Source organism: Numida meleagris, chromosome 5, assembly GCF_002078875.1.
Source record: "Numida meleagris isolate 19003 breed g44 Domestic line chromosome 5, NumMel1.0, whole genome shotgun sequence".
Taxonomy (NCBI): Eukaryota; Metazoa; Chordata; class Aves; order Galliformes; family Numididae; genus Numida; species Numida meleagris.
This window is the reverse complement of record NC_034413.1, coordinates 48075089-48102269: the sequence shown is the minus strand read 5'-3', so window position 1 is coordinate 48102269 and position 27181 is coordinate 48075089. Positions and strand designations below refer to the sequence as shown.

Below are 27181 nucleotides of genomic sequence, written 5' to 3'. Positions count from 1 at the left end.
AACTTTGTAATTTAAAAAATAAAAAATGTTAATCCTTCCCCCTCATCTGCTTGAATCTGAGACACATCCAAGTGACATGGAGCAGGTTGTACTTCTGGATCAGGAATTGACAAGAAGGATGGATAGCATTATATATCAGTGTATCCCAATGTAATAGTTGATATTTCCAATATTTATGGAGGCAAAACCTATCATTTCACTTCTGAAGTAGTTTGTTAAAACTTTTTACTGCATTTACATGGTAGTAGTATCATGGAAAATTCTGAGAATTTGCAAGAGGCAAAGATATGGTAGAGGAAAGCTATTCATACTTACAAAAAATGTCTTCCTGATTTTCTTTAAAATGTTAAAAAAAAATATCCTAGCACCTGTATAACAGGAAGGGAATGTATCTATAGGGGGCACCAATGCAGTTTGGATCTGTTGATGTGGCGCTAATTTATTGCCATGGATATTGATGTTGGGGCAGGTATGAGTGCCTCTGATCTAGACTGACATTTACATGGCAATACTGTTCAGGTAAGGTTGTCAAAGCATGTGCATAAATTACGAGCCCTGTGGAAAATGATATAAAGCACTGATTTTGACTCTAGTACACTCTTTCCTAGGAGAGTAAGAATTATTTAGGGAGACATGCATATATCTAATATATATGTATAAATCCTATGTTTTTGAACAGATGTGTGCATATCTATTTATAGATCTATGACTAAGAAAGAAATAGAAAGGCAGGTCAATATTTTTAGTGAGCAATAATAAATTTCATACACATGAAACCAGATGCCAGTATATACACTGATGCATTGTATTGGGTGCTTACTAAGGGCTAGGCCAGTTCAAGTGAAGTAATTCCTATTGTCTTTACTGGGAGCTGGGTGGGGATGTCTGCCTTGTGGTAAAAAATTGTTTATCATTGCAGGATATTGTGGCCACCATGATAACAGAGTAGCAGCACAATTTGAAAGGCACTCCCTAAAAGCTGTATGAAAACATTGATGAAGAAGTTTAAAGGGCAGTTTCCCTGACCTGTTGTTCACCAGTTTCTGTGGCTATGCAGACTTTTATTCTTGCATCAGTAAAACGTTCTTCAAAATTAATAGTTGTTTTAATATAAAAAAATTAGTTTTGAATATCCAACAGTTTCAAAACAGTTTTCACAATGCATTCCAATGCGTTGAGCTGTGAACTGGGTTTAATTATATGATGACAGTTAAGCGGTGAAAGGAATGTGGGGCAAAATCCTGTTTTCAGCTATAGAGAGTAGAACAGAGTTTCTATGAAGGGATGAGAAGGTGGTGGGGTCTCATCCCATAGCCAAGCTCTTGCAGATTTGCTGAGGATTAGAGGTGAGATGGATTGCCATCTGTCTGAGCAAGATGGTCGTGGTGGTGTGAGGTAAACCCTGAACTTGGAAGTGCCGCCTGAGTCTGGTGGAGAACAACATCTGCCATGTGGCACAGTACTGCGGGGCTCGCCAAGATCTCCTGGCCAAGGAGCAATGTGGTACCGTGTCTGCACCAGAGGACGCCACTCCTGGGTAATCTCCTGGGATTTTGGAGTCTTTTTGGGCTGTTTAAACACTTTTGTACTGTGAGTAGAAAGGAGCAAGCAGGAGGATCTTGTCTCCAGTGTACAAAACGAGTGCTGGGAATGTGTTTTTAGCTGATTGCCAGTCAATGAGCTAGAGATGTTTTGTATTTGACCACAAAACCAGGGAGCGACATCCTCTAGCAGTTTTCAGACCTGTGCATTGCTCTCTGCTCATCTTGTTCCATTCCTCTGGATGCATGGGATGATGTGGGCTGGCAGTGATCCCCTTTATCACTTTGATCAGGAGGTGTAGCAAATCTGTACATGTCAACACAAAAGCATCTGTTCCAATGAATGTATGTGAGTTAACCAGTGATTCAGTTTTGGTGGAAGAAAAACTGCAGCAGTGGCAACATCAGTGAGTGTGGTTTTTCCACAATACGGGAGAGAAAAGCGTGAAAAAAGGTTCCTCTGCCAGTGCTGTTTAAAGTTTCACAGGTAAAACTTTGCATGAGGAAAGGTTTTGCACTCCATATGATTGAAACCATCGGGTCGTTTTTGTGAATTGTTCAAAGTGGAATTTGAAAAGGAATAGAGCTATCTACTTAATGTTACTTTGGTGTAAAAGGAAAGCATGTGTTGAATGTGACTGGCTTAAAGGGTGGTGATCTGTAAGTGAACTATAGTTGAGCTTTGCTTTGTTTTAAGCAGATCAGCTTTTACGGACTGCTAGTCAACACTCAGATAGCAGTGGCTTTGCTGAGGATTCTTCCACAGACTGTTCTCCATTTAATCAGCTTCAGGTAAGTCTTCCATATTGTGGCTGACATTGCACCGATTATTGTGGCAGAGCAGAGATGTGAGGAGGGAGGAAAGTATGTTGGTGTTTGGCATCTACTGTGGCTGTCAGTCAGGGTTCTGATAAACCTCTCATTTTCAGAACTGGATCTGCTCAGTCCCTTATGCTATGTTAAAATTTTAAAGCCTTTATGGTAGGAGAGTCTGAGCATACTTGGTCCTGGAATAAGCTCTAAATTCAGTATTTCCTGTGTGCTATTTCTGGTATATCTTTTGTCGCTGGCTGAGGTTTCAGAATTGCAGTCCATTCTTATCGTGACTGAAGTGAGATTAAGGTGATTAAATAATATAACTTTTCTAGTGAAATTTCATTCCATTTTCTTGCATCATTTTTGACTTCTCACTCTTTTTTTTTTTTTCCTGCATGTTTTTCTATATTCTAACTAGAAGCTGACAGAAAGGGAAAACAATTTAATACTAACTTTGCTGTGTAGGTATACTGACGTTTGGTAAATCTTCAGACTCCCATGGTCTTTCCCATTCCAGTTCCTTTGTTCTTGGTCCTGGAATTTATAGTGATACTGACCAGAACTCTCATGTCTTAAGGGAGGCTTTTGTTCAGCTGGATGCTTATGTGACTGCCTAATACACACATTTACTCAGCAACTTCATCTAATACTTAGGAAAGTTGTTCTCTGCCTCTCCTAAGACATCCACATAGTGATAGCCATGATTTGGTTGGCCTATCAGTCAGCCACAGAAAACTCCAAGTTGGATCCTGTCCTGAAGGCCATTGGGTAGCTCTCTGGGACCTGAACCACAATGATGCAGAGTATACAAAAGTGGGAGTTTGGATATCACCAGTAATTTCATTTCTGTGGCTTTCAGCTACTGGACTTGTTTTATGCTACTATGTGTGAGGCTTTCCTTGTAGCGCACCAAACAGATTCTAAAAGCTATTTGGCACTTACTAGGAGGAGGTTCCCATCCACCAAAGTTTGCTTCTCAGTTTTGGTGCTGGGATTGTGTCCTTTTCTGTTTACTACTTTGTCAGTTGAGTACCAAAATGGAAGCAGCAACAGAACTAGTCCTGGTGTCTCTGTTAAGCATTTGCTTACGTTTACCAAGAGCAATAGAGTGAATAATGGAAATTGTGAGCATGAGTTTCTAAAATGAGCATAACAGTCTGAGATACTGGTTCTACTCTCAACTGAACTTGAACTACACTCAAGTAAGTTGACAGGCATGTTAGAAGGAGTCTCAGACTGGAGTTTCTCACTCCTGATCTTTGCATTGGTTACAACCTGATTAAGAATCCATTAAAAGCGTGTTGCATCTAAATGCCTCTTCAGTGGAAGGCTAGTGGAGTTTGTTTATGTTGGTTGCAAAGTGATGAGATCTTTCTGCTTTCTATTATGCTGTTTTGAAAAGACGTATTGAAACTGTGTGAGATTTGTGCCATGGAGTTGCTAGGCTCTCTTCTGCCACCATCGCTCCTTTATTCAAGACAAGTACTGAGCTGACTAGAAAATACAGATGAATAATGAAACTAGGAAAAAGAACTTGGCAGCTAGTGAAGAGAACCTGTGAGAAGATGAAGGGGATACAGAAGGGTGTACATTTTGTTTTCTTAAAAGTATGGTAAGTTAGTGCCATCTACTGTTAAATAATTGACTCTAGCAGCCTTAGCATTCGTCTGAAACTCAAGAGAAAGCTGAAAAATTGGAATTGCATTTCCTTCCATCCCCATTTTGACGTTAACTTTGGATATTCAGTCTGGAAGTTTCATGTTGTGAAAGAAATTAGAAACGTTCTCTATCCAAATACTTGAATTTTGCTTGCCTGACTTTGTAAGTAAACAGTGTGATGGAGAATTAGATACACGTGATTGTAGCACATCTAATTTCACCCAAATGCTAATCTTTTGTTCTTTTAATACATTTGACTTAAACAGTATCTGAACATGTACAGTATTTAATACTAATCTTAATGCAATGTTAAATACATGATGACCTTCATGACTGAAATTCTGTTCTTGATGGTGGAGTGGAAGTGTTGCGCAGCATACACCATAAATATTCACTCCAGAAGGAACTAATAGCAGAAAGAACAGCTCTAGTTAGAAATGTGAAAATCTTCTCTAAACTACCAGTTCATATGGTCAACTATGGCAAATTTCCAAAATTGTACTTTATACTACATATTCTTATGAAAATGTACTTTTAAATATATTAGCCAATCATGCTGACCTAAGGAATATGCTTTGCAATCCTTATATCCCTTTTTCTCCTTTCTTGTGAGTGTTTTTCCTGCCATGTATTCCCTATTAAATTAAAAGTTCACTTGCACCAATGCTCTGATCAAGCATATAGGGAAGTGCATCCTTTTGCAATATGGAATTTAAACTGTAGTTAGTTTAGAATGAGAAGGGCAAAGTGTATTAGGAAAAATGAAGAGACAATAGGGTAAAAGTGCAGGATTCAGTCATCAATGGAGATTAGCAGATTAATATTAGATTCCCAATCTCAAACAGTGCTACAATTTAAAACAGGCTGAGTGTATAGGCAAACTGTTTTTCCTGTTCTTGGAGTTTCACTACAATCCAAAATTCTCCTCACTTCTCTGTTTGCATTCTTTAGTACCGCCATTGGTTTCAGTGCTGCGTATGAACCTTTTTGTGTGGGAGATGCCACATACCTCCAGTCTGATAACACCTTTCCATTGCTACCTAAAACACATACTATCATTTTACTGCTGCTACATCTATTCTTCTGGCAATACTATTTATTGTCAAGTCAAAAATGAGTGTGAATGGTTTGCCTACTTTTTCTTTTCCCTGAAAACCATCTACTTTTGGTGCCGTACTTCAGTGTGCTTCTAACCAATCAGAAACTGTGGTTTCTTCATTCTCTTTCGCTGTCTCTCCTTTATACTAACTACATTTTGGATTATTCCACCATAATGCCAAATGAATGTGAACTTAGACTGTTAGCCTGATTCCTGAGAAGGCAGTAGCTGAGTCTCCAGTATGTTCACTCATTTGCTGTCTTGAATCCTTCCTAGGTTCAGGAGTCTTTGCAAGGCATGGGAAGTAGTGCTGACAGCTGTGACAGTGAGACAACAGTGACATCACATAGTGAGGAACAGAGGACACCAATAGCCAAGGAACGGCCATGTTTCAATAAGTTTGAGGAGGAAGAAGATGATGATGAGGAGGATGATGATGATGAAGAGGATGATATGTCTCAAGTAGAGAAAGGAAAGGTAGAGGTGTATTCTGAAAACCAAAGGAGAGACGATAAAAAAAACTATGACTATGAAGCTGAACAAAATAATGGAGGAGAAAGTAAGTCATCTCATGTATCTAAGACAGTTGGAGGAGAGGACAGCTCTAAAGATGAAGGTATTTCTAGTGAGCAGAAAGAATTGGAGCTTCTGGAGGAAGGCAGTGATGAAAGCGATCTTGACAATGACACTGCGTTTGAGTTTCCTCAGTACCAAACACACCATATCCTCAAGACACTGGAGTCTCTGGAAGGTGACAGCTCTTCCCCATCGTCCTTGGACAGGGTTCACGTTGCTTTGCAAAGAGCTCAGATGAGGATCATCAGCACATCTGACGCAAGGGCTGGGCGCTCTCTCCTTAAGTCAAAAGATCGCCTGAGGAAACAAAGACAGTGGTTGGCTGAATCAAGTTATCCTCTAAGGCGATCTCAATCTCTCCCGACTGCATTACTGAATCCAGTGAAAGTGGTGTCCTCTGTGAATGTCCAGTTAACTCCAGGAAAAGAGACTCTGTGTGGTCCCCCTTCTTTCACCTACAAGTACACACATGTGGAGGAAGATGAAAAACTGACTTCTGAGGATGACAAACAGGAAGATAAGGCAGCTACCAGCCAGCCTGTGTGCAAATCCACGCTATTCATTGCAACTTCATCCTCTAAAAGAGAAGTGCCCCAGACTGGGCTCAGGAGACTGTCCGAGGTGCCTAGTCCCACCAGGGGACAGAGCTGCCCACTACACACCCCAGCACACATGTCCCAGTCAACGTGCTCCCTGCACTCCCTTCCGGCTGAGTGGCTGGACAGGCCGCTCTGTGAGCACATGAGGACGCTTAGCACTCACAGTGTCCCGAGCATCTCCGGTTCTTCCCTCAGTGCCTTGCTTTCCCCCTTCAGCTGTCCCTTTTCTCCAAGGCACTCTGGATATCCTCATCGACCTCATGCCATCAACCCGCCCTCCACTCTGGAAATGCAGCTGCGCAGAGTCCTGCATGACATCAGAAGCTCTCTGCAGAACCTCTCACAGGTAGGAGAAAGCAAAGGGGCTTCTTATTTTATTCTTGTAAAAATAAAATGTTAGCTTGAATATTCTTTTATGTAGTGTAGGAAAAGAGAGCACTTTGTACCTGTTTGGTTTGCTACTTCTTTCAGGAGCTTCTGTTTAAAGTGGTAAGTGATCACCTCTCCGGTGTGCCACTATTTTTGCATTGAATTTGTTCGTGTTGCACTTGATCCAGATCATTAATTAACTGATTGTCTTATTTTTTAACTTTTTTATGATTATTCTTAGGTATGAGGGAGGAGCAGTGTATGCCTTATCAGCTGTCATTAGCTTTAGATGTGAAAATACATATTGCCTTTAATGGTGCTTTAACCTGTCACTTCTCTTTGGAGTACTTCCCATTCAAATAATAGAATTTGTTTTTTCATTGCAAGTCCTGTGGCTTCACTAATGATGTTAGTGATGATTGTTCATTCAAGTTATGTTTTTGTGCTGTTTTATGCCAATGTTGTGCATGTTCAACTCTGAAGCGAGCAACATAATCTTGTAGTTGTCAGCCTTTTATTAAGAATCAATCTTGTCACGGCGTGTGAAAATCTGGTGAATGTGTGAGTCTTCTCAACAGTCAGAGAAAAAACGTTTTAGAATGCAAGCACATACATGTACATAGTTTGCTCCAAAAGTAATGCCTCCTGTTTATTTCATGGAAACTGCAACAGATAAAATGAGTACAATAACACTATTTGATAGAGAAAATTCTCGGCTGCAGAACACTGTTTTTCAATGTAGTCACCACTGTTAGCTATGCATTTTCAGCACTGGTGAACAAGAACTTGCATGCTGTGCTTGTAAAAATCTGCATGGCCATCCGGAATGTGGCTTGTCTTTCACATTGCTTTCGCCACTGATGAAATGCACCACCTACTGCTTCACTGTGCCAACATCCACTATTTGGTCTCCAAAAATGTTTAGCAAGTGTTGATGAATGTCCTTGGGTGCATTTTTTTTCCACATGGAGGAATTCAATGACATACCTTTGCTTCATACCCACTTCTTTGTCAGGCACCATTTTTTCAGACTGCTCCTCTGCTGCCATCTGTCTCATGGCAACAAAATGCAATGGAATATTGGTGGAAAGGTACAAGCTCTACTGCTCTATCGCCAGCAGCCACCTCTGATATCATGGGCCAACATAATAAAATAGGAAACATTACTTTCAGAGCAGCCCTTGTCATGTACTTTTGCTGGCTTCTGTGATGTCTTCTGCTCTTTTCCTCCTGATTAGCAACTGTCTCTGCTCCACCATGTCTGTACTGCTGTTGTCTGAGGTGCTGATCCCACTTACGAGCCTGCAAGCTGCTGCAGAGTGGCTGTGTGGGCAGAGCACTTGCAGACCCTGCCTGTTAATATATGAATACATGAAAACTATGCAGTTGTCGAAATTCAGTGTCTTCCTTGAGTTTTTACTCAAGGACAAACATCTGCTTTTCTGCACCCTATTGCTGGTGGTGAGCTGTAGTGGGCTTTTTTAGACACTCTGTTCTGTTTATGTTGCCCCTTGTCAAAAACCTGAGGCTAGTTGAGCCTGACTTTGGTTTTCTGAGCTGGCCCTGCTCAAGGTAACGGACAGTGTGTCTGGGAGTGAGCAGTTGCAGAATTTAACTTGCTTTGTAAAATTCACTTCCATGAATGAACTGCAGTCTTGCTGCGGGTAAGAGTACGCTTGAGGCTAGCTGAATCTACTGAAAAAGAAAGCTCTGTATTACATCCAGATCTCTTGTTCATGCTAGTTCAATAAAAATAAAATTGCATTAGTATTAGAGGGGATAATAACATCTCCTCGCCCACTTGTCCTGCTTCCAGAGTAATTTGTCTAGACCAGTCCCATTCTGGGGGATGTGTTCCTTCTTGCTACAGAGTTTTCTGTGAAAAACTGTTGTTTTCAGTACATAGTTTCCTGGTGCTGTTTTTCTCTACAGCCAAAACTGAATTTGTAGCACAGTGTACTCAGCTTCCTATAGAAAAATAGGCGATATTTCAAATATACAATCCTATGTTTTTGGAAGGGGTAAGGAGGAGAAGATTTGTTCCCAGTAGAGCAGGAAACAAAGAAAACTGAGAGAGGAAAAACAAAACATCTCCTTCACGTGATCATGTTTGAGCAAATCTCCTCTGAGTGAATGGACATGCTTCAAATTTTCCATGGTGTGTCAATAGTTCTTTTGAATTCTTTCAAAACTATATTGGACAAGCTGTCTTTTTCATGTTTGAAAACGTACATGTTTTTGCTGTTTCCACTGTTCTTTGCTGTGCCACGTCTCTACATGTAACAGCCTCTGTCTTTTATCTGGTTGTTCCAGATGCTGATGCAACATGCAAATAGAAATTCTTCAACAGTCTTGTTCTCATGGGAGATCATTAGCATGCAAGGGTCTTTGGATTTAGGCAATATGGTGAGATAAAGAAAAAAAAAACAAAATCAGCATACACAAAAAAGAAAGACAAAAAAAACACAACTAAAAGCTGAACAAAATCCCACAGCAAATGTCTGTGATCATAACTGAAAATTAGCCACTTTCATTTACTCAGGTCTTTTTGACTTTAGCTAAGGCAATTGAGACTACTGGATTTTCAGTAGTCTGTACCAGACATTTTCTGCACCGATGTCTAGAGCAGACAACATAGCTTTTATATCTACTTATTGTATCAGACGGTTAATTTTTTTTCCAGCTTAAACATGTTTGCATTACAGAGCTTTGATGCATGTGCTTCAGTTAAGAGCTAGCACTTCCATTTTGCAAAGTTTCCTTTCTGACATTGAGAGCAGAAATCATAAGGCCAGAAAAACTGTGTTTTAAACATTGGTTGCTTTTGGACTATTTGAACATTTGAGAAGATGAGTTCATAAAGGAGATTGTTGACATTTCTATTTCAAATTGTTCATTTTTTCCCTAGTATCCAGTGATGAGAGGTCAGGATCTTTCAGCTGCCACTGGTTACACTACTCAGAGATCATCCATTCTACCTCTCTATGAAGTAAGTGACCCTTTATACATATTGGCAGTTAGTCAAAATAAAATAAAAGGAAACATCATGTATGTGCTGTAGAGCGTGTTATCTTCGAGCAGTTCCCTGTCTTTAAAGAGATAACATTACTCTATCCTGCAAATAGTATCGAAAAGGAGTCAGTCTAAATGTGGAAATACTTTCATGGATTTGTATGGTGCACCTGAAAATGTTGTTTCCTTGAGTTATTGTGATGTCACGACATGTAACATCTGTACGCTGAAGTTGCAGAGGTTCTGCTTGACTCACAGGATACATTTCAGCAAACGCAGTTATAGACTCCATACTTAATTTATTTAATTAAAATTTTCCATATATGCTTTTCTTTTTTTTCTTTTTTCTTTTTTTTTCTTTATTTCTTTTCTCTGTTTTTTGTGTTTTTTTGTGTTTTTTTCCTAAGAATACTTTCCAGGAGCTACAAGTGGTAAGGCGAAACCTAAATTTATTCAGAACTCAAATGATGGATTTGGAATTGGCTATGCTACGTCAACAGACAACAGTTTATCAGCACATGACAGAAGAGGAAAGGTAAAATGATATTTAAAAAAAAAGAGAAAATACTTTGACACTTTAAGAAATAAGAAATGGTCTTCTGCCTCTGAAATAAGAGCAAAAAAATCTATTAGTTTCAGTTTGAAGAGGGTTGGGGCTGAGTTCATGCAAAAAAAACAAAACAAAACCCTTTTACTCTCATCCTTACACCTCTTCATTCTAGAGTTTTTTTTTTCCCTGTGCTTCTTCTAATCCCATTTCTTATTAATTGGAATTTGTTTCCTCTGCGAAGTGATTTTACATCTGTGAATTTTAAAGACTTTCATCATAGGATACTTGAGCATTGGATGTTGGAGGAGAAAAATCTTAAACACTTTTAACTTGGATTTTTCTCCTCTGCGTCTATATAGATATAAATAATAAATGAAAACAACATTGCAGCATTCAGATATTTTTCCAGCTCACAGTGGTCATGCAGCAGGTTGCAGATGGCATTCATTATTCTGGCTGTGTTTGTTGACCATGGGTTGCAGCAGCAGCTGATGTGGAACAACATTTGAAATTGCTGATTTATTTACTTTAGTTGAATCAGCTCATCACTAAGTCACTTTAAAAGCAAATATGGTTTAGATCTGTTGGCCTTTTTTGACCATTCTTTCTAGGTCAAACTGTAGCGGCTGCTTGGGAATTCAGAACTATGTGAGGGAAGTAATGGGATTACTGCAGTGTTCTGTGATTTTGGTTCTTTTTGCCATTGTTCTTTTTGTAATGGATTTTGTGTAGGTATGAAGCTGATCAGCTGCAGAGTTTGAGAAAGTCTGTCCGCATGGAGCTGCAGGAGTTAGAGATGCAGTTAGAGGAACGTCTACTTGCATTGGAAGACCAGCTGAGAAGTCTGCACATGTCTTCCCCTTACAGACCTCAGACACACATAGTAAGTACTATTTTTTTGCATCAGCATTGTATGTTTTCTCAGTGTAACATGCATCAGTGTAATATTAACGACTCATAACTGTTAAAAATCTTACAGTGGAATGACATCTGGGAATCTAATGATGATTTGTGTATTATCAGGTGTCATATTCTAGTTTTCAGTGTCTTAGGGAAAAGACGTGTGAACAGAGGGATTTTCTTGCTGTTAATACATTACAATACATATTTTTGGGATTTGTAAGCCTGAGATTTCAGTCTTCTTTTGTCAGCACTTTCTTTTTCTTCTGAAATTTTGTAGTTTTGGTATGTAGTGCTCATGTCTGAAATCTTTCTGGGGTGGTTATGATCAATGTGGAGTTGTCCTATGCTGATTTTCTTACTGGTGGAAGGAAGGCAGTGACAAGAAAGGCAGTGAGTTTCTCTCCCAAGAAACAGTGTGTGCTTCCCTCTAGCTCTGCCTACCCATGGACCAAACAACAGGAAAATCCAATTGTCATCTCCGGGTTTCTTCTTCCACTGCCTTTTGTAACTCCTTCAGCTGAACATGTGGCTCCTTGCCAAATGGGGAGTAGTTCTGCTTGTACAGGCACTCCACTAGAAGCTCAAGAGCAATGGGGGGTTGCTGGGAGGGGAGGAGGGGAAGTTACTGGTGTCTGTTTATTGGTGGCATGGCAATATACTTTCTCTTCTTTTTTCACTCAGCAGAAGACTCTTCCTCTTTTTTTTTCTACTGCAACTCTGTCATCAGCCAAACAAAAGAAGCACAGACCAAAAGCGTCATATGTTTTTCATGGATCTCATTCCTCTTTCTTAGCCAGTCCTCTTCTGTAGAAGCAGCACAGGCCACATCTTCCTATTCAGTATTTTGTCATGGGAAAAAAAAATTGAAACCCAAGAACAGGAAAATATGGTATTACTGCAATTCCAAGCCAGACTTGCATTCTTTGAACCATATAAATATCTTTTTATTTGTAAATCCTTTTATAGAAGAGGGCCAGCTTTAAAAATGACTGAAGTAAACTTTCTCCAACCAACTTTGCTTCCCGGTTCCAAGTTTCTGCTTTTACAGATAGTAGTCTGAGACACAGCGTGTCTATATATTAGATTATAGCAGCTCTGAAAAAAATGCACAGTGTATTAACCTGACTTAATTTTTCAGGGTATGTATGGCAGCAGAAGTGCTGATAATCTATCATGCCCTTCTCCACTGAATGTCATTGAACCAGTAAGTAGTGTGTTGTATGTTTTATTAAGCAAAAAAAAAAAAAAATTCTGGTTGTTTTTTTTAAATGTTTTTTTTTAAAAAACAAGTCACAAGAGATTCATTCAACACACAGCCCTGGAAATAATCATTTCAGTAGTTCTCTAGAGAACAGTTGCATTTTCCTTAAAAGTTAATCATAGCTGTAAGGAGCTATGAAGTGTTATTTGTTTTTAAGAAGAATATGAAGAAGTGAGGCATTTGCATTTAGTTGGTATAATGACTGCATGGTGAGTTTTCCAGGGAAAACTTTATTTTTCTGTGAAGGTTATGCTAGGAGTCCAGAGTAAGCCCCTGAACCGCTGAAAACAAGCAGTTCAAAGACTGCAAAAAAAAAAACACAAAAAGAGCAAACTTGAATTGTTTTAGCAAAGAAAAACAAAATCAAGCCTTTACGTGTGCCTCTGTCAGTGGCTCTGGCAGGATGCATCCATATTGCAAAAGTCAGTGGCTTGGGGAACTGCCACAACTCTTATTTATGTTGGCTTTCAAAAATACCCATTCCTTTTTATGATCCTCTTTGTTGCAGTCATAAAGTCAAAGCATATATTTATTTTATAGCCATATTTGTTACATGGAGGGAATGAGTAAGTGATTGAATAAATAACAAGAAAGCATATCTACATCTGTATGTGACTTTTTAATATGCTTATTCAGAACTGTTTCTTTTCGGAATCCCTAGGTCTCTGAACTTATGCGAGAGCAATCATTTCTGAAGTCTGAACTGGGTTTAGGACTGGGAGATCTTGGACTGGAAAATCTACCAGCAGAGGGTACAGAGTCTGTATTCTCCCATGGAAACTCTGATTCCTCCTCAGTGTGCTCCACTACAAGTAGAAAAGCTGGTGTTGGATCCTCTGAGCTAACAGGAAAGTCTAAGAGTCAAAGCAAGAAGTTATACAGAGCTTCTGTTGCCTTAACACCAACTCCACCAGTGAGAGCAGGCACTGTACAGCAGGTGGAAAGCTCTGAGGAGTTTGCAGACCCTAAGCCAGAGATGGAGCACAAACTTGAGAGAGTTCCTCTGGTGCCTTTGGCTGATGAAATCCACAGAAGCGTGGAGCAGGAAGAGCTGCAGCAAGTCATACGGGAGGTGAGGAGAGAAGGATTGCCGTCTAAAATGTTTGTAGTGTTTACTGAAAATTAAAGACAAACTGTGATTCATTGCCACTGGAGTTTTCTATTCACTCCCAAGCCAAGGCTCCATACTCTTAGTGTCCTGTTTCTAATGACTTGGAGCTCTTCATGAGATGTCTGAGCTATGGTTCTATTCTCAAGTAAAGCAGTAGAATTTTTTTCAGTAACAGTGGTTTGTACATAAGTGAAGAGCAAGTTGCTATTATAAGTCCAGGCAAGGAAAAATTTACCATCTCTATTTCTTGGTTAAGTATCAGTATTTCAGATTCCCAAGTGAAAATTTCTCTGTCACGTTTGCCTGCTAAAATGCCAGTTTGGGTTTAATTTGATTGATGAAGTACTGTTTCTTAAACAACTCTGTTGTAAATGTTAAAAATGCTTTCCCAGTCCCTCTGCTCCAAACCACAAATGACCACAGGGAGTATAAGTGAAGCAAGCTGAACTGAGGTGAGAAATTATTTCAGACATCAACTGATGTTTTTTGGATGCTGTTAGACCACTTTCATTGGCAGTCAATGGAAGTGGGGGGTGCTTGCGTATTTTTCTTGTGGGCCAGGTTAATAAACAGTACTAAAATTGCATGCATTGTTTGCCAGTGGCATGACAAAAAGCCTTACAGCAAGTAATATAACTGGGAAAAAGAAGCAAAAGAAACTTCTTCTCAAAAACAGTGCCTGTGAGAAAGTGGTGGTCTTTCTCTGTTGTGAGTGCAGAAATGGGACTTGAGAAATTATGACTTTTAGTCCTGTTCTTTCACTGGAGAATGGTCACTTAGCCTTTAGTTAGGGGTCCTTGGACCCTTAGCTTCTAGCATATCCCTTGAAGCTTTGGTATGGTGCTGTCAAAAACCCCTGTAAAAGAAAGCAGATGTGCTGTGCTCAGGAATACGCAACAGGCCAGGTTGTAATGCTGAGGTACCACCCAGGTCCACTTGCATTGAGGCTGTGAATAACTGGAACTAGCTTTGTCTTTAAAACAGATGGGAGACTGGCTTGTCCTGCAATAAAACAGGAGCTTCGATCCCAGAGGGATCTTTTGCTACTCCTTCCCTCAGTGCAGAAAAAGGCAGAGTGTACTAGACCATGAGGTATCCTTTTCCTCACTGTGTGACCACAAGTCTGTGGTGTCTTGTCTGTGCAAAATGGATGATTCACTGTAGGCTTTACTATGTGTAGGCACTCAACACTTGCACAGTGAGATTTGTGAAGTAGAAGAGCATTACTAAGGAATGTTCTGAGTGAAGATGATGGCTGGAAGTATAACTTGCTTTGTTTAGCTTTGGATAATTCCATAATTAACCAGAGCTCAGACTGCGAAGAATAATACTTAGCTACAAGTATTAACAGTGAGAAAACTGCTGGTGTTTGGCAGTGAGGTGGAAAACAGCTTTCAGTAAGTAACCTCATAATGCTGAATAATACCTTTCCCCATTGGTAGCCCCCTTGGAGTCAGTGGAATGCATTACAGACAGTGGCATTATCCCGCAGAAGGAGGGGTACTGCAGTCAACTCCTGGTGGTGTACCACTGGGCCTACGACCTCATCATTACTGTGCTCAGCACTAGGAACTGCACACCTCCTGGCCATCGCTCATCCTTACAGTGGAGCTTGTGATGCTGCAGTTTTACACCTCTTCTTTGACCCCTACCAACCTCCTGCTGATATCTTCCCTAAAGTAGTTGTTTTGGAAGAAGTCTTGGGAAAGGTCTTGTTTGTGAGATGTTGTAAAATATTCCCAGACTTCCCAAATTTTCTTTCTGGTTCATTTGCTTTCCTTTTAACCCTTTTAAAAATGATTTCTTGCCTAATGTTCTGAGTAGACTTGGAATGAGGTGGTTGTCGTGCCTTGCTCTGCTGCTGATTCTGAGCTGAAGCTAGAGTGCTTCATTCTTATCATGTCTGGCTCTTCTATAAAAACCTGCATTTCATGAGACATGGTGAGGTGCTGCTAAAGTAGAAACAGATAGGAAAGAGAGAGAGCTATAATTCAAATGTAATGTAAGAGCAGCAAAGACAATAAGGGGAGCTAGAGTCAAAGTACAGTTATTTCATCCAGTGTTTTCTCTGAGGTTATCATATGTGAAAGTTCCTTTTTAATGTAATTGATAGCAAATAAAGGTGCGTACTCTTTGCATAGAGATTGTACTTCTGATTTTGTGGTGCTGAGGTCTTCGTAATGCTAAAAGCATCTGTGCTGAAACTGAGAGACTAGAATTCAGATATGAGTAGTCAGCAAATAACTGAGCTTGGCACACTTTGTAAATGTTTGAGCACACTGAGAGATTGCTCCTCTGTTTAGTTTCATTGGCAGCGTGTTTCAGTTCATCTCTGATTCCGAACCTAAGTTTTGCATTGGTTCATAGCTCATGGTAGTTTTTGCAGAGACAAAAACTATTAAATACCGATTGGGAAAATCTTTTGTACTTCATTAGAGCCAAAATACAGCATAAATTGAAATGTGTTTTCCATAAGTAGCCCTATTGTTAGCAAAGGAATTCCAGTTTTGTTGTCAAAAGAAAGAAGTCTGTCAGAAGGCATTCTTGGTACATGCACTCACAAATGTTAAAACCATTTCTTATTCCTCCCATTCTCTGTAGCTGCGTGACCTCATGCTGGGGAAAGAGAAGACAGCAGTGTTGCAGAATATGCCTGGGTGGGTTGTAATGTATGTGAGCTTTGACCTGCAACTATTTGCTAGCATTAAAAAAAACCTTGATGTTAACTTTTAGCCTTAATGAACAAGGTCCCACGGAAAAGCATTTAACAATGTGAAATGTTAAATGTCAAACAGTAGCCCCCTTGTTTTGCTGAAAATACAGCCTGACCTCCACTAGAGTATCGTCACATGAGGTGCTTACTATTTGGCATGTAGGTCACAGTGTGGCTAGGAGCAAAACCAGGCCCTCTCATTATAGCCTTTGGCAGTTTAGAAGATGTGACAGCTTTAAAAGCTTTCTGTTTAACAATAACATAGTCATTTTTGCTGATGATCTTCATGACATTTAATGAAGTCTTCCTTTAAAAATTGTATAATTTACCTATCAATGTTTGGGAAGCTGTACTAGATCTTTATGGATAAATAGATGGTTTGAGAGAGAATCTTTCCATTACCATTCAAAACCACATTAGCTCAATGTCGATCAAAAAATATAAATGTGTATTGGTTGTTCATTGTTCTTGTTTGACTCCTCACCTTATTATCACAAGCATGCAAACTTGCCAGTGCTGCCATGAAGAAGTGGTGCGAGAAGAAAACTGAGTAGAAAATAATTCTAGAAGACATAGATCAAGAATAAGAGGACTCTGAAAAGCCTTATGTCCATTTTCCATCAATGACTGAAGACCCATCTCCAAAATTGCCACTGAGGCACATTTCACTTTCAAGAAATTCATTATAAAGCAGTAACATAAGATTATGGTAATGGCAATTCTTTCACAGAGAGAAAGATGATTGGTTTGCTCTGGTAAAACTATCTGTAAATGTCGAACAGTGTTATTAATACAAAATTAAATATAAGCGTTGAATTAATGTAGTATAAGTACCATAAATTAGTGGATTTTCTCCTCTTTCAAACGATCAGTTTTTCATTCAGCTGCTAAAAATACAGCTGGCATGCTCATTGACTGCCTTCTGTCATTTGTACAGAGGAAGCCTTGGCAGAGTGCTGTGCCCTGTGCACCTTGCCCTAAATTGCTTGTAAGGAAGAAGACAAATATTGGCAATTGTCATGACAGGCACATGGGACTGAGTCAGTGCAGGAATCGATATCATGCCACACAGGAATGACCTTAATGGGTCTCAAAAGGAGTGAGGAGCAGTGAAAAGCAGCAGCGGAGAGTGGTGACCTTGTCTGAGGAGGAAGGTGAGAGGCAGAGGGCTCAAGTGAATCACCAAGGTCTAGCGAGAAGTCATGGAAAGAGCTTAGAGCAGAGCAGGAGCTGCTTCCCTTCCAGCCTCTGCCTCATCACGAGGCTGTCTGTCATACTAGACCATTTACTTGCTAATTTGGGAAGCTTTTATTCGCTTATTCTGGAAAGTGATGTTTATTTCTGTCTATCCGGTGAGAGGAGGGCATAGAATGCCAGTTTTTAGTGTTCTCAGAGACTCAGACCTGTCGATGCTGGAGCAGAACAGAGAGGCAAGCAGAGCTCTGCTTGGCTGGGACTTGCTGGATAGCTGAGCTGTTGTGTGCTATGGGCTCTCAAAACCCACTGCACCTGCTGCAGCTGGTGATTCTGTATGGTGTATTTCCTGCTACCAGAGTTTCCAAGTCTGGGAGGCACTTACTGAATTGACAGTGGTCCTAAAGCTTTGCATGTATGTGTGCATGCATCGGCACAGATATCATCAGGAATTGTGGCTGTCAGTAAAACAGGTCCTGTTGAACACTGACTTTTCTTTTGTCAGCTAAACACAAGCAGTCCAGCTTTAAACCTGCTTCTAAGCAATGTTGTAGTGTCTGAATTTCAACTTGATGCAAAGTAGTAATGAAATGAGGAACATTGCCACTAATGGTTTAGGGATTGAATTGCTTGCCAGTGAGGACGAGGGATAAATAACCCGTTGCTAATTCTGCTGCCACCCTTCTGACGTTGTTACTTAATCCTTTTGACGCACCAGGAAAAAGGGAGACTTACAAGAATAATTGCATGGTATTCACAGAGATGGTGAGAGCTACACAAATGTGGCAAGGCCTTTGGGAATGCTAGATCTGAGTAGATATTATTCCCATGGTATTGGTGGGGCATCAGAACACGAAAGGATTTGTTACTGGTAAAACCAGGATTAGAAATTTGGGCTTTTTTATTTTTATTTTTTTTTCTTTTGGCATTGAATCTCACATTCATTACAGCTCCTCAAGCACTTGAAAGCTACATCTGAAGTGATGCTGAGTGGTATTTTGTTTAGTCTGAGATCAGTTATTTGTGCCAGGAAATTATTTGCCCTTTATTATAAGGGAAAGAATATGGCATTGCCTAGCTGGGCTGGTCAGTGCTTATATGACCTGACCCTGGCTGCCAAGCTCTCACCTGCCTACATTCTTCCACTGTCTCCCTCCTTGCCTGTCCCCATAACCACATCTCTTTTGTTGGTACTTCCTAAAATCAAGACCATCCATAAAGGAGTGGGTGTGCAAGATTTTTTGTACTTGTGAGCAGCCTATATTATTTTTCTTTATTGTATTCTCTCTCTCCTTTCAGCATAATATGCTATTGTAGAACTGTTTTTTTACATTTCTTTCTTTTCTTTTACTATAGCTGTTCTGTTCCCTCTTCGTTATGGCCTTGCTCACAATTAGGAGTCTGTTAGTAGTAACTCCTATTTCTGTTTTATGTAAAATGTTAATTGTATGAAAAGCAGTCTTCACTGGCATGGGTAACATTCTGCTGGCCAACAAATCTTGTGAGGAACTGCTGAAGTTCTCTGTCTTTGCTGCTGTAAGTGTGATTAGGATTAGCCTCCTCTCAATTTATACGAGGACGGAAGTCCATCTTCATTGACTTGGACCTTTCTTGCTGTGTAATGTCTCTGTGAGGTAGATAGATCCTGCTTCCTTTTCAAGAGTTAATTTGCATTAAAAATAAACTGTATTTTGCCTGCTTTTGCTGTATATATCCTGAAATGCTATTTTCAGAACTTTGCAAAGTTGACATATATATTTTTCCTAACATAGAAAGAGTGACCCTGAATGGAAAATTAGCATCTGGAAAAATAAAACTACTTTGAATTTATAAGATTTGCAACAACTTTAAAATTGCTAACAATTATTTTTCCAAGGGAGCCCTCTTATATTTCTCATTCGCATTTTTTTAAAGTTGACTTTTTGGTGTTACGTATTTTCATATGTTGATAATGTCAAACGTGTCTGCAGTATCAATTTGTTTTATATGTTGGTTATGTAACTTACTGACCTAAAAAATTCCTCTAATCCCTTTCAGATCAAGGAATCTATTGTTGGTGAAATAAGACGAGAAATAGTAAGTGGATTGTTAGCAGCTGTGTCGCCACAAAGCAGATCCACAACTGCAAAACAAGATGCCCAGCTGTGAGATGGGTACTACAGGTAATCTTTGTGAATTTGCTAGGACCATTCAGTAGCTCACTGAATTTTTATTTTTTTCTTATCATGTGAAATATCACGTGAACTTAAATCTTGCTTTGTTTGCATTTTCCCTCTGAAATAGAAGTGATCAGTACTGAAGTTTATTAAATAAAGAGGATATTGACAATCCTGGACAGCTTTAGAAAATCAGCTGGTTTGTAGTTCCATGCATCCTACTATCAGTGTTCATGCAGTGGTCCTGTATTTTTTTGTTTGTTTTTATGTCCTCCTTAATGACTTCAAGCTCAAGGAGGGAAGGTTTAGATTAGATATCAGGGGGAAACTCTTCACAGAGAGAATGGTGAGGTGCTGGAACAGGCTGCCCAGAGAGGCTGTGGATGCCTCGTCCCTGGAGGTCTTCAAGACCAGGTTGGATTGGGTCCTGGGCAGCCTGGTCTAGTACCAGATCTGGAGGTTGGTGGCCATACCTGTGGCAGAGGAGTTGGAACTTGATGATCCTTGGGGTCCCTTCTAAACCAAGCTATTCTGTGATTCACTTGTGAATGCATCATGTGAGAAGATTTCTGTTGTTTGCCTAGCATAGATGTGAATATGATCAAAATGCATACTCAAGCGTAGCAAGCAGACTTTCAGAAATCTAATTTAGATACTCATCTTGCTTTTCTTTTCTATAAGGTTGGCTGTGGAATTCTGCTTTGGGCAGCATACACTGGTGAAGTGTCAAGTTGGTTTTGCTTCAGGAGATGTTAAAGCTGCTGAGATAGGCTACTGTATTCAACGCTGGGTTCTATGATGTGTGCCTTTCCTTAAGTTCATATATAAAGACTTAGACACTTTAACTCATTTATTACTTTTCCTAAAGCATCAACAAAACTGTGGCTGAGAGTTTTTGTATTTATTTGTATTTCCCTGTTGTAAATTTTTATGTTGCTAATTTCTTTTAGTGATTCATCATGAAACTTGAAAATATGCAGACTAAACCAATTTATAAATAACATGCTCACGTTCAGCGTAGCTTTCAAAATAGAAAAAATCACAGAAAACCACCACCACCAAAAAAAAAAACCAAAAAAAAAAAAAAACCTGACCTCTATGAGGTATTTATTGTGCAATAACTGATACACTTTGAGAGCTTGAAACAACCAATAATTGTTTCCACTGCTGTTACTTAGTGCCACTTCAAAAGAAGGAAAATTTCCTGTTGTAAAAATTGCTGTTAATTCTTGGAGCGGTTACTATTAGCAGAGTGGTTGAACGACATGAGGTTACATAAAACTACTTAAAGTTCTGACACTGAAAGCCTTATCTTTATGTAAAAGACAACTTTTAACTAATTTTATTTGCTTCCTTACTGTTTGCCCATCTTGTAGAAAAGTGCCTTATTTTAAGCATTGTTTTTTGTCTTTGCGTAGACTGCTCTCAGTCATTCCAAGAAGTTATCTTCTGCTTTGTATTAAAAAAATGCAATAAAAAATACTGATACTCTGAAAGCAATTAGGATGTGCAACTTGTAATGGATGAGTGACCTTGTTTGTATTATGGGGAAAATGGAAAAAGATTTGTTTCCTTCCCTACTCCTCTCAGATTCTATTTTCAGTTAGCCTAGTGAACATGTGTTTGTTCCAGTGGAGAAAATTGGAAGTCATTGGAGGTTTTATGTGGTCAAATAGACATTTAGTGGATATGTAATATCCCATTGTGCTGTGCTTGGAATGTCTTTATTCCTTTGCCACTTCCGGCAACTAACTGTTTATACTGTGTCAAGGTCTTTAATCAAGAATAGTTTCAAATGTAACAATATTATATGATAAAGTTTATGATTTTTAATTGTATTAGGAAGACAGACAAGGGCTGATTTCTTTTGAAAAAAAAACAACAAAAAAACCCAACAAAAACATGTATATTAAACCAATAAAATATTTATTTTGCCTATAATCTGTGTCAGTGTTTTTCTGTAATTGACCGTGCATGTGTTATTCTTAAGCAATGTAAGTTATATAGATTTGATCACATAGTACATAGAATGGAGAGTGGTAGAAAGCCTGGGACTTGGGTTTCAGAAAGCTTTCAGATGTTCGGTGGAAGCAGTATTCTTAAGAAATGGGAGATACAAATTGGAAAGAAATATTGGCAGTTAAAACAAAACTCTTGAAGATGTTGGCTCCTGTTGTAGCTCTCAAGAATTTGCTTGGGCTCAGTTTCTCCTAAGAATTACTCTGAGTAGCGCCAGAACTTTCTTGAAAACCTCACGGTGAAAGTTAAAATATAAACTCCAGCAGCACTTACGCATGGCGATTTGTACAGGGTTGCAAGTTGCAGTAGATTTCTGCTTTCCTTTGTAGCTTGTGTGAGCATGTTGTTCCATTCCAAACGCCACCCAGAGAACCTCCAGCCGGACCCCAGTGCTGCAACCAAAGGTTGCAAATGCACAAAACCAAAACTTACCCGAATAACTGGAGCCACAGAAGCTCCCTTTGTCCCCCAGCCAGATTAATTAACACACCCTCTGTTAAAGTGAATCCTGTGCCCATGCACTACTCAGTGGCATTCCAAGTAAAGTGGCAGCTATGGCTCTGATGGAGCATTGATAGAGAGCACTCCAGGAGCTGGTGAACATCAAAAAGGGGCTGCCAGCAATATCCTCTGTGGGTGAGGCAGCCTGTCCTCTGCCTTGATGAGAGAAGTCGCTCATGTACCAGATCCCAAAGTAGCTGGGTCTCACTGGCTTGGAGATCATAAGAATATTTGATCTCTACAACTTAAAGTCTAATGTTTAATATATTCTGAGACACAAAAGCTCGTCCCAATTTTTCATTCAGCTGAGGAAAGTTGTGAGGTTCTGGCATAATTTAAAATAAAGACATTTCAAATGACATTTCTAAGTCTATACTGCAACCAGTGAATATGCAAGCGTTTAATTTTCCATAATTCATAAGTACTAGGTTTCTGCCATTCTTAAGGACACCACCATCTAATATTTTGAGTGGCATTTATGTAGGTACAGGAACGCTGCTTAAAATAGATTTTAAAACAAAATTGTAGTGCCCTCCTGTCATGTTAAGCTGAACTGATATCAACCTCTATTGATATTCCTGCACATGCCTTAGGAACAGCTGTCATTATTATTGGACATTAGCCTAACCTGCGTGCCTTGCCCTATAGTAATGTCAATTCAACTGTAATGATTTTCTGAGGAAGGATGTTTTTTCTTTTGCTTAATGATTGAAACTGCTACTTTCACCGCAAATTAATGTTGTCTTTTTTTCTGCCAATCTGCAATATGATATGAATTCTATGCAGCTTGAAACAGCTGTTTCAGTGGGTGATAAATATTGGTCAATCAAATTTGTTATGAATAAAACCAGCTGTAATGCCAAAGAAATTTTGGATGCCTTTCTAAACATTACTGTAATGGCAGTCTTTGTGACTCTCATTGGCTGCAGGAAAATAAGGTAAGGAAAATGTAAAAGCCAGCTGTTTTCTGTGGGTGTGGGACAACTCCTTCTCTATTGGTAACTCTGCAAATAGACTATTAGTCTGTTTGATCTCTGCTGAAATCAGGTAGTGACATCTTGGCATTCAGCAGCTGAGGCTGGCAGCTGGGGACACAGACAGAGCCCCACACAGTGCTGGGCTTAGTGCTGCACAGCCCATGAGCTGCTGCCAGACCACACGCAGCACTGCATGCAAGGCCTGGGATGGAAAGGACTGAGCATGCAGGAAGCCCTGTTGTGTGGCTGGGGGTGATTAGGAGGGGAGGCTTCTGCTGCTGGTAGGTTCTATAGCTCTGCTAGGAAAGAGGACTCAGCATGGTCCTGCATCTACTGAAAGAAAAGAAGTGAAGGACTCCTGAAGCTTTTCCATATCCTTCTGCTGACTAAGACCTTCACAGGGAGGAGGCTGCCCTATATCTTCTGCTTTCTTTCAAAACTCACGGTTTGCAAACCTTCATCAGTGAGACAAGGGATGACCAAGAAGATGCTCCAAGCCATGTGCTTCAGAAGGAGTGTTTTGCTCTGATTGCAGTCTCTGTTAAGGTGAGAATTCAGACCCTCATTGATACAATCCAACCGTGGATGTTCACTGGTATTACTCTACTGAGTCTTGCAAGGCGGCTTTTGTACTGCCTTTGGATTTTGTGTACTGCTGAAAGAACGGCTTACTCTTAAAATGTTGCATAGGTTAGAACATTTTGGTTCATCTATTTTACAGGTGAATCTATTTCAATGAAATTGGCCAAAGGAAGATACCAATGAGAGAGAGGAAACAGGAACCCAAATCAGAAACAAGTAATCCAAGACATAGCTCACAGTGCAAAATGACGTTGTGCCTAAACTTCTGGAAAGCTTCTCTTTTGGAGGAGCTTCTTCAGTAGGAAACAAAACCCAAACTCATAAAAAATGGATCGTGATGTGAAATAGAATAACTGCTGGCTTTGGCCCAGTACAATGCTTTTTTCTGAATTAACATGATAGTGTCAAAATAATACGCCATTTGATTTTCAGAAAAACAAGAAACATTATTTTTGTGCAATGCATATTTATTTTGATAATTCACATGTGAATTTAGATGTGATAGTAATCCTTTATATTCATGCTATAGAATAAAAATGGTCTGAATTATTAGAAAAGAAATTGTAATGAGAGCAGTATCTTATTTTCTTTTTTATTTTTTAAATTGCTAATTCCAAATAAGTTGTATATCTTTCAGTTCTACGTAGATACTTGCTGAGTGATAGAGTCTATTATATACAGAAACATCCTCTCTTTCTTTTTTTTTTTTAAGCAGTGTAAAACAGGAAAGCCTGGACAATGGTTAAGTGATTAAATTATAGTGATGAGAAGACAGCACAGCAAAAAGCAAGAATTGTCTGAGCAGGTGGGTGGCTGTTCAGTTCACTGTGGTACAGATACCTACTTGCATAGCATAGTTTTTTGTAAGTTTGTAAGTACTTATGTAATTGCATAGAATTTCTCTTTTTTTCTGTTTTTAATTAATTATTTGCTACAACTCATTAGGGAGTTCTGGAGTCAATTTTTAAAGAAAGCAACTACAGAAATTTCTGTTCACTTTTCTGTGTTTGGCTTTAGTTTTAGATTTTCTTTTAAAATTATAAATGCAAAAGAAGTCATTTTGAAGGCCAGTGTCCCATGTTAATGTCCTGTTCACAGATTAAACAAGGCTTAGGCTGCAATTGCTTTTAGAAGTATTTTTTAAAGTTGTGCTTAATTAAGTATTGTTATTATTGGAGGTGTTGCAGGAAAATTTATATGTAGGCATGTTTTCACACTGACATAAGCAGTGGAAAAAAAATCTTAGCAGCTCAAGCTCATGAGATGTTTGGAGTTCAGTCAGTTTACAACATAAGAGCAACCATAGCAGATGAAACTCGAAGTCTGGCTTGTTTAGTGTCTTCACTGCCACAGTGGCCAACATCAAATGTTTGGGAAGAACTGAGCCTGAGGAGGTGTGAAGAGCGTTTCCACCCTTCCTCTATTAGCAGCTGGTGGCTCTGGATTTCCTGGCCAGCGGTGGTATCCTTGATGGATTTCTTTTCCACTAATTGCTTTTTCTGGTGCATGTATAGTTTTGGTGTCCACGGCATCCAGTGGTGATGAGTTCCACAGTTTAAGCTCACCTTGTACGGAGAAATGATTGTTATTTGAGCCAAATTTTTAATAATTCCACTGGGTGCCTTCTGGCTCTTCTGCTGTTTCATGCCCCGTGGGGCTGTACCCTGTTGGAGAGGGCATAATTCGTGCTGGGATCACCTTCGATTCCTTGCTCATCCCTGCTTGTGGAGCTGCCCTGTTCCTCTGGCTCCTAATGCTCCCAGCTCCTGAGAGTTGTCCCAGCTGGACGTGTCTGGGTGATGCAGCTGCTGCCATGTGGGTGCTGTAGACATCACCTCCAAGGGTCACAGTGACTTCTCTACATCTAACACGTCCTCTGAAGTGGAGGAGAGGGCAAGAAAGAACCAAAATATTAAGTATCTCAAACTCAAAAATCACAATTTTAAAAATATATTGTGAATTTGGCATACTGTGCTTTTATAGCTTAGCTGATGGCTTTCCGTTGTCATTACAGCAGCCTGTGTTTGTACACTGAGTTCTCTAACTCAGACTCTGAAACTGTAAGAGCTCATTTCCTATTCAGCTTCCCTGTCCTCTATATTTTAACTTTTGTTTAAAAAATACTATGGTAGAAACTCAGTTTTATATTTCTGTTTAGTTCAATGTTACAGTCAACTTTTGCTTCAAAGACTTATTATGGAAAGCAGCTAATGTAATTTCATTATAACATCTATGTAAGCTGTCCACAGTAGTTCTGTTTATTGGAAAATATGTTAGATTTACCCGCTCCTTGATAAGGAAGCAAACTCTGACGTGACTTCCTCCAGAAATTCCTTTGAAAACCCATTACCAGAATGTTAGTCTCTGCACTATTGAACTACAGTCTGTATGAGATATGGATCTTTAGGATTTCTGAACAGGTTATGTTCATACCATTAATACAGCCTATTTCCTGTGCTTGGGATGTGCTTATTCTATGGACAGCAGTGGAGAGCACCTACCGGTAAATGTTTGTACATTACTTGATTGTTGGAAGAGCAGTGAGTCCCAGTGAAAGGCTTGAATAGATAGTGTCAGTTCTTACCTCCTCAGGTCAAGGGAGCTTTAAACTGATGATGATTACAGTCACACTGCTAAAGAGTGATTATCTCAAATAGAGAGAAATTATAAATAAAATTAGCTGTATTTTTTACTTACTGGGCTTTATGAACCTGTGTATGCCATTAGTGTTAACCAAAGCCTGGTGTTTGATGGATGTGTACTGGCAAGGGAAATCTGCGTTAGGCTGTTAGTAGGACAACAGCTCTTTCGGTTCTCCATCCTGACCTGCCTGCAGCAGCACTTGCTGCTCACAAGGCAGATGTGATCTCATACATTTGCATTTTCTGCATATGAACAGCAAACTGTTTCCAGTCGTTGAGTGGGAGCCACTCTGACAGCAACACCTGTATTTAACTGTTTGAAAGGAAACTTTCAGGGCCCTTTCGGATATGCCAGTACTTATTCCTGGAAGTCTTGCATCTGATTTTAGTGGGTTGACTTCAGAGGTCTTTCTCATCTCCAGGCGGGTGCTTCGGTAGTCCCTGATCATAGCAGAGAAGCTGAGGCAGATGGCTGACAGCCAAAATGGTGTGGAGTGTGGGACAGAGCCCACTGTGTTCCCTTCCCAGCAGCCTGAGCCCTTGGCTGTGAAGCAATTAGAAGACTGCCCTTGTACAGTAGAGAAAACAGACAAGAGCTGTGAGTGCTTTGATAGCTCATCATGACGGCAGGGTATATTAAAACGTAGTGTTTCATAACAGAACCTAGTGAATGTCATAGAAAGGAAAGATTATAGACAGTTATTATTATTTTTTTTCCATGATAGTTTTAGCTGAATCATAAAGGAATTCAAAACTTTGTGGGGAGTGCACTAAAAACAGAAGATGAGCTAAAAGGATTTGGCAGCACTTAAATGCATTTCAGCTCTTCCCCAGACTGTGATGCAGTCTATAGAAAATGCAAGCACGCTTTGCCTGGAGACCATGCTGCAAATTAGGTGTA

The 27181-nt window shown here is 39.6% G+C and overlaps 1 protein-coding gene across 1 annotated transcript in view; it reads left to right on the top strand.

Annotated features, from left to right (window-relative positions):
* Nucleotides 1-21500, top strand: part of SSFA2 (sperm specific antigen 2) — a 41695-nt gene extending 20195 nt beyond the window's left edge. Inside the window, exons 11-19 of the mRNA XM_021397721.1 lie at nucleotides 2242-2333; nucleotides 5392-6636; nucleotides 9568-9648; nucleotides 10079-10206; nucleotides 10954-11104; nucleotides 12263-12328; nucleotides 13047-13457; nucleotides 19441-19565; nucleotides 20241-21500. Of these exons, the coding sequence (XP_021253396.1) occupies nucleotides 2242-2333; nucleotides 5392-6636; nucleotides 9568-9648; nucleotides 10079-10206; nucleotides 10954-11104; nucleotides 12263-12328; nucleotides 13047-13457; nucleotides 19441-19551 (2285 nt within the window). The 3' untranslated portion in view covers nucleotides 19552-19565; nucleotides 20241-21500. The remainder of the gene's footprint in view (nucleotides 1-2241; nucleotides 2334-5391; nucleotides 6637-9567; nucleotides 9649-10078; nucleotides 10207-10953; nucleotides 11105-12262; nucleotides 12329-13046; nucleotides 13458-19440; nucleotides 19566-20240) is intronic.